At 41.7% G+C, this 8,025-nt stretch overlaps 1 protein-coding gene across 1 annotated transcript; it reads left to right on the top strand.

Annotated features, from left to right (window-relative positions):
- Positions 1 to 1,262: 1,262 nt before the first annotated feature.
- LOC119332194 (wall-associated receptor kinase 2-like) lies at positions 1,263 to 5,490 on the top strand. The gene is made up of 4 exons (XM_037605367.1): positions 1,263 to 1,590; positions 2,779 to 3,687; positions 3,777 to 3,947; positions 4,144 to 5,490. Exons 2-4 carry the CDS (start codon positions 2,868 to 2,870, stop codon positions 5,319 to 5,321), a joined length of 2,169 nt encoding a protein of 722 aa, XP_037461264.1. The 5' UTR covers positions 1,263 to 1,590; positions 2,779 to 2,867; the 3' UTR covers positions 5,322 to 5,490.
- Positions 5,491 to 8,025: the final 2,535 nt, after the last annotated feature.

Below are 8,025 nucleotides of genomic sequence, written 5' to 3'. Positions count from 1 at the left end.
TACCACACATGTTGGTCGTTATTAAGGAAAATCAACCGCAACACAACCTCCTCCACTAGCCAACTTCTTAATACAATCCTATAGTATCCAATCGTACGAATCAAAATACAATTCTTAATACAATTCCTTGTGTTTTTCCATGACATCAAACACTCTCTAGTTCAAATTCTTGTAGTTTGTTATCTTATACTAGAATTCAAGTGGACAATGTCACTCCAATACTGGATTTTTTTCCTGCTCATGCGTTTCAAAAATCCTGCAAATCAGAAAGCCCCCCCCCCCCAGTAGAAAGTGATTACAACGTTTCACTTTGTAAATGACCGATGTACCCCCGAAGGCAAGTTAACACCTCCACCCGGGTGAGTCACGCTTCCTGCGAGACACAAGGTCGTGTCGCCATCCGCGAGCAGGTAGTGGGCCGGCCCAGTAAACATGTGTTCCATCATGCTGATGTCATGCAAACCTCATGTATGTAGTATTTTTGTCCATTTTTCCTTTTGTTTATATTTTGGGGAAAAACTAAATACATATATTACAGAAAAAATACATATATTACAGAAAAAAATAATTTATTTAATATGTGAAAACTCAAAAATGTTCATGTGTTTCAAGAAAATGTACGTGACAATTTAAAAAAATTATGAATGTATAAAATTGTCTGTGTAATTCAAAAACGTTTCATAACATTCAAAAATGTATGTTACATTAAAAAATGTTCACACGTTTCAGAAATATGCTTGTAACATTTAAAAAAATATTTATACAATAATAGAAAATGTTCAGTTAAAACTAATTCGTATGATTCAAAATATGTTCCAGTGTGTATTTGGAAGTTGTTTAACGCATATTCGAAAAAATATCAAAACATGTATTTGAAAAATGTTAAACGCATATAGAAAATATTTTGAGATTTATACTAAATATGTATAATGTGTGTGAAAGAAATATTCATCAAAACACATATTTGAAGAATGTTAATCATGCATTTGAAAAATGTTAAATGTTTATAAAAAAATTCATTCTATATACAAAAGATGTACAATGTGTTCGAAAAAGGTAGACATGTGTTAAAAAATTAAGAAAAATAAAAACCATTATTTTTTTAGACAATAAAAAAAACCACAGGTAAAAAATACTCTCATCAACTACAGTGTTGGGCTGGCCCAATAGTTGTCATTTTTTGAGGGAGGCCCAATAGCCGTCTAAAATCAGTACGAGCGAAACATAGCTCTCGCGTCTCCTTTTTCTCGGAAAAAGAAAAAGTATCGCGTCTCCACCCGACCTGAGCGAAATGACTGCCCACCCACCATCGCCGCCTCGCCGGCGAGATGCCTCGCGCCGCCGACGGAAATACCCGCTCCATCTGCGCACCGCCGCCCGTACGGATCCTCAGGGTCCTGCCCCACCTCCGGCGAGTTCTCCCAGCCGGAGGTCTGGCTCCTCCAGCCGGCGTCGGCGTCGGCGCCGCCACGTCGGATCCGGGTATCCGGCGCTACCCGCGGGCGTCGCCTTAGAGCGCTATGCTTTCTCCTCCGCGGCTGTATTTGGCTGACGCGCTGTTCTACTCTCAGGGCTACCAGACTCTGTAAGGTACGGGGAACCCTAGCCCTACAGTACAGGGCAATAGAGCGCACAATATAGATAATTCTTACATATTGCATTGCTTGAACTATAGATAAATAAATCAATATTCTGTGGTAGAATTATCTTCTAGTTTACTAGTACCTTGCATACATTCGTGCGAAACAGGGCGGGGGACTTCTTTTTGTGCCCTCAATGGTTGAGCTGAGATGGATGCTTGTGGCTTCAGAGTGGCATGTAGAAATAGGCTCTTTACGGTGGCAAATAGGGATTAGGGTGTTTTTCAGTTATATTGAAGGTTATTATTTCTCAAAAGGAAATTGTTTCAAACTGTGAAATAGAACAAAAACATGAAAAGGGGATAACATGAAAAACATCAAATATAAATCGCTAAAGAACATGTGTTTTAGTGGGCAAGAATGTGATGGTCCTATACTCCTATCCCCACCCACCCATTTGTGTCATTTTAGCTTTATACAAGTGTAGAAACAAAGGGGTCACTTAAGTCTGTAACTAATTTTCTTTTACATTGTTGCCGATAAACAATTAATAAAAATATTTCATCTGAAAAGTTGCATATGAAAACCCAAATGAAAAACAAATGCGAACTGAAAAGCTACTAATGTTATCTTGGATTGGAGGTACTACTTTCGCTACAATTTCTGGCATTAATGAGGACGTAAAGAAACATGCAGTCTGAAGTTAGTAGGAACTAGCAACTCTCCTTTTTGGTCTACTCCCCAGCATAAATGTACAATTCTTCATATTCTTGTTTCTTTTTATCTATACCAAATTTGATTTTTTTCGTGATGACAAAAGATTCGAAATTAGAAATAATTAACAAACACATGTAGAGTTTATGTTTTATTTTATAAGAGGAATAGCTCTATTTTCTTCATCTAATTCAAACATTTTTTTGAGTCAAAAACTTTTGTAGTTGTGGGATGAAACTTAATTAACTACTACTGGGCTGTGCTGTATGATTCGACTTGTAAGGGATTTTCCCTGAATGATGTTTGGACTGGAGGAATGGCTTCAGCATATTTTGAAAGAATAAATATTTGTTATCTACTCGTATGCTGTATTAGGATTTATTTTTTATTTTGGGGGGCTAAATGACCCATATCATTAATTATAACATGCATCCAGCCCAGCTAGAACGGTATTTATATGATAACTCTTGTTCATTGCCTACAGGTCAGAAGCTCTTACTACTTGTTGCCGCCACCCTAGTCCTAGACCAGAGTACTACCGCTTATGGGGCTGCGTCCTCTGGGAGCATCAGCATGGCACGGCCTGGCTGCCCAGATAAGTGTGGCAACATCAGCATCCCGTACCCGTTTGGCACCGGAAAAGGCTGCTTCCAAGAACCCTTTAATGTCACATGCAATGGGACCGGGGCATATCTGGGCTCAAACGGACTTAGGATACTGGACATCAGTCTTACCTTGGGTGAGGTTCGTGTTCAGAATCCACATATAACATCACGATGCAACTTCAGCAATGGCAGCAATAGCACCAGTGGTTTGGACATCTTAACTCTTGATCCTTTTCATACGGTTTCCAACACCAAGAACAAGTTGACATCAATCGGCTGTGGTGGACTTGCAATGCTTGTGGGACAAGCCAAGGGCAAGAACCAGCTTGAGTACCTCACCGCTGACTCATGCATTTCATCCTGCATGGACGTAAGCAGCATCGGTAATGGCACAGAGTGCTCTGGCATGGGTTGCTGCCAGGCCCCTGTTTCAGGAAACATCAACGCCTTCCTCGCCCAATCCATACCAGTATCAGCTATATACAACTCTACCGTTCAGTCTTTCAGCCCATGCACCTACTCATTCGTTGCTGAGGATGATTGGTTCCAGTTTGATCGTTCTTATATCAACTCTACAAATTTTGGACGTAAATATACAGATGGTGTTCCTTTGGTACTCGATTGGGTTGTTGGTAATGGAAGTTGTTCTGAAACCAGCAAGATGGGATCACAGTATGCCTGCCAAGCCATGAACAGCGATTGCATTGATGTGTCCAATGGCCCCGGTTACCGCTGCAACTGTTCTCAAGGTTATGAAGGCAATCCCTACTTACAAGGAGGGTGCAAAGGTATGTATATGCATCTCACAGAATTAACCTATGCTCCTTTATCTTGCAGAATTCATGTTGACGCTCTCCTCACTTCCTTGAAATGGCAGACATCAATGAGTGCGAACCTCCAAACCAGTCCTTGTATCCTTGCAAAGGTAATTGCAGAAACACCGTTGGGAGCTACACCTGTTCATGCTCATCAGGATTTAGGAGCGATGATCCAAAGAGCATACCCTGCGTTCAAGCTGACCCAAACAAAGCTCTGAAGGTGGCCTTAGGTATGGGGTTATAATTGCGCATAAATAGAAAGCTTTTTCATACTTCTTTATGCCAGTCATATAAGTCCAAGTAGAGTACAGTTTGTACAGGTATCATGTAGTAAAGCAATGGTGAGATGGCACAATATCTGGAACTATTTTTGCCAAATGTGGGTAATGTCACTAGTTGAACTAATGGAACTGTCATGATTTTCAGGCACATCCGCCGGTGTCGTCTTCCTCATGGTTTGCATGTTCGCTCTACGGGCTGAGCATCAGAAAAGGAAGCTGACTAAAGAGAAGGAAAGATTCTTTGATCAGAATGGTGGTCAGATATTATACCATCAAATTATGTCAAAACAGGTCGATACATTGATGATATTCACACAGGAAGATCTAAAGAAGGCTACGAATGATTTTGACGAGAGCAGAGAAGTGGGCAGGGGCGGTCACGGCACTGTGTACAAGGGTGTTCTTAAGGATGGAAGAGTAATAGCCGTGAAGCGCTCCAAGATCATGAATGTGGCCGAAACTGATGAATTTGTGCAGGAGATTATCATACTTTCACAGACCAACCACCGGAATGTGGTCAGGCTTCTAGGGTGCTGCTTAGAGGTGGAAGTCCCCATACTAGTCTATGAATTCATCCCGAATGGCACTCTTTTTGAATTCATCCATCGTAACCGTGGGACTCCACCTCCCTCGCTGGACACCCGGCTCAGGGTCGCTCAAGAATCTGCTGAAGCACTCGCTTATCTGCATCTGTCCATGAACCACCCCATAGTGCATGGAGATGTCAAGTCCATGAACATTCTCTTGGACGAAAACTACATGGCGAAGGTGACTGACTTTGGGGCATCAAGGACACTCCCCAAGAATGAGGTTCAGTTCATGACATTGGTGCAGGGGACCTTGGGTTACCTGGATCCCGAGTACCTGCAGGAACGGCAGCTCACGGAGAAGAGCGACGTTTACAGCTTCGGCATTGTGCTGCTGGAGCTGATCACGGGGAAGACGGCGATCTACCACGACGGCCCCAAGGAAGGCAAGAGCCTCGCGTCGTCCTTCCTGCTCGCGATGAAAGAGGTGAGCCTCGATGGCATCCTGGACGCGAGCATACTAAGCGCCGGGATGGAGGCGCTGCTGAGAGAAGTCGCTGAGCTTGCGAGGATGTGCTTGAGCACCAGGGGGGAAGAGAGGCCTTCCATGACCCAGGTGGCTGACAAGCTGAAGGCTCTGCAGAGCACCTGGAGGGAGAAATTGCTGCTGACGGACGGCGAGACTGAGCATTTGGTATCGGTACCTGCAGCTTTGGCGTTTCATGATCCTCTGTCATCGATCATGTTCTCGACTGGGCCCCGCATGTCTGGAATAGGTATAGAGACACCCAGATGATAGTTTCAGTTGACTGTTACACCATGCCAGTAGTGTGTGTACGTGTTAGAGGCTTGGAGCTTCTTGTATAGCGTCCATATTTGCCCTTGGCGATTGCTCTGCAATTATTTTGTAATAAATTCCAACTAAAATTCATCCATGTTCATTGAACTTGCTGGTTTGATCTTAATTCAGTGCGACCATTGCGCCCTGGACACATGTCTGTTTTCAGGTTCACACAAAAGGGGTTCTGTGTCAAGCTCAGAGGCCTTCACTTGCTGTTACTCACAGTACAGTGTGGATAGGGCAGCCTCATCTCATCTAGCCTCTGTTTATACTTGCTGGTTTCTGAGATAGATAGATGAGATGCTATTCGGTTTGTGGGAAACCAAAACATAGGAATTAGAAGTAGTACAGGAATTTGATAGGATTGATATGATGGCACTTGCCTGGAAATCCATTTTGGCTCCAGGGAGCACATGCTCCTGCATGCCAAAAACGGATTTTAGAAATGTAAAAAATATTTGGAAAAAATAGAAGTATTCATTGTCACACCCAAATGGTACATGTAAATTTCCAGGGGACAAATTTAAGCATTTTGACATGTGCAAAAAAATAAGTTGAATGCCAAATGTTACACTTAATTTTGTTATTTTACCGACGAAGCACTGCTATCCCATATGGCATGAAAATTGTCTAGCACACTTGCTACACTAACATAAACATCTACAAAAAAAAATCAGAATTTTTAAATTTTATTTACCTTTTTTTATTTTACTGCTAATTAAGGAGCATATGCTCCCCAGGACCAAAAATCCAAGTTAGGCACTTGCTATCCTAAGAAATTGTCTTGCCTTGTTCCTACGCAAAAAATGAGCTTTGAGTGGATATGTAGTTTCCTCCCAAAACACGGGAATTGAATAGTATTCCTACGAAATTCATGTATGCGTTTCCTACAAACTGAATGCATTGGTGATAAATTTTTCACTGGAATCCTTGTTCCTATGTTTTTCCTATGAAAATCCACCAAAACGAATGAGGCCTAAGAAGTGAATGTGATCTTTTTAAGAGTATGGATAGCATCTCCTATAGCTAGATCCAAAGGGAAGAAGTTGCAGCCAGCACGATTGACAGCTTTAAAAATTTACAAACTAGGACAAAGACACAACTTGCATCTAACATGTCTTAAATTTTCAAACTATAACCCACAACACTCACCGAGAACAAGTAATAGACAACTTCGACATTGGGCCTTGAATTTGGCCAATCATCAGTACTGATGACGAATTTGTGTTTTTTTTGTCTCTCAAGTAGTATTGAAAATTTTGAGTTGAATTTCTGTCACATTATTATAGATTTATGTTTGTACATTCCTTTCCATAATCCTTCATAAAATTGTAAAGTGTCAACGGTAGGAAGAAATAACCCTCCGTGAGCGCAAAAACCAACAGAGACGAGTGCTTTTATCAGAAAAGTGCTACTGAAAACCATTTGATAGATGTTTATTGTGAAAGTTTTGGTTCCATCCTGGCACACTACACCCACGATGAACAATAAAATAAAATAAAAAGTTCTTAAACTTTGTGCTTTAATAACGATACAATGTTGTGGGTGCTTGCAAATTTGGTGGCCAAATAACATCCGACGAGCTCCATACAAAAAAAAACTGCTCAACGATGCACAAGAGTTTGAGCACCAAATTTGTTATTTTCTATATTGAGCTCCTCGGATGTCATTTGGCCACCAAATGTTTACAACACCTAACATTTGGTCATAATCTAAGCCACAAAGCTTTAGTTTTGTTTTTATTTTCTTTACTATGTTTTTCTTATTTTCTTGCATTAATGACTTGGGACCATTTGTTATAAGAGTGATTTTTTAGTACGTGGATAATTTTTGGAATTCCGAAAAAATTGATATACTAAAACTTTTTCTGAAAGCGCGAACAATGCTTTGTTTAAATAGAAACAAAAACAAATTTTGGAGTTCTGAACAATTTTTGGAAACACAAACATTATTGGAATTCGAGAATATTTCTTCGAATTTCTGAACAATTTTGGAAAAGTGAAACATTTTCTGAAATTCCATGAACAGTTTGGAAGGCATGAAGTAATTTTGAAATATTCAATAAAAATAGAAAATGAAAAAAATGAAAGAAAGGAAAAAATAAAAAACCAATAAAAGAAACGGCAGGAGAAATAAAAAAATGGAAAGGTTAAGAAACAACCGAAAGGTTCCCAAAACCGGGTAACCAATGAACTTATAGCTAAATGGGCCGGTCGGTTTTGGTTGGTTGACGGCAGGCCTTTCGGCGGCCTATGACATCTGGGCGGTGGCCCAGGTTGTAAATGGCCCACGGGACAGAATCTTGGCTTTTTTTTTTTCCAGCCGTCAACTAGCAGCAATTACGCGGGACAGAATCTTCGAACCAGGAGCAGGTCCTGGACTGGATACTTCTTCGGCGGCCGAGAGGAGAAGCGGCTGGCGACGGCGTCGTCCGGGAGGGGCGCTACGCCACCGGAGGCATGGAGTTCCTGATGCAGCCGATTAGCAGGTGATGTCGTCGAATCCTTCATCTCATGTGGCAATGGATCTGGAGGAGGAGAGTGTTGAGCACGGACAGGTTCCCAATCCTTGGGGGGATGGACAGCACGGATCGGCCGCCGGATCCAGGGGGGTACGCCGTGGCGGCGATTGAATCTGACGCCCCAGCCACGCCCACGAT

Source organism: Triticum dicoccoides, chromosome 7A (genome assembly GCF_002162155.2).
Source record: "Triticum dicoccoides isolate Atlit2015 ecotype Zavitan chromosome 7A, WEW_v2.0, whole genome shotgun sequence".
In the NCBI taxonomy this organism is placed as follows: domain Eukaryota; kingdom Viridiplantae; phylum Streptophyta; class Magnoliopsida; order Poales; family Poaceae; genus Triticum; species Triticum dicoccoides.
Note: the sequence above shows the minus strand (reverse complement) of the source record. Positions and strands in the feature narration are given on the sequence as shown.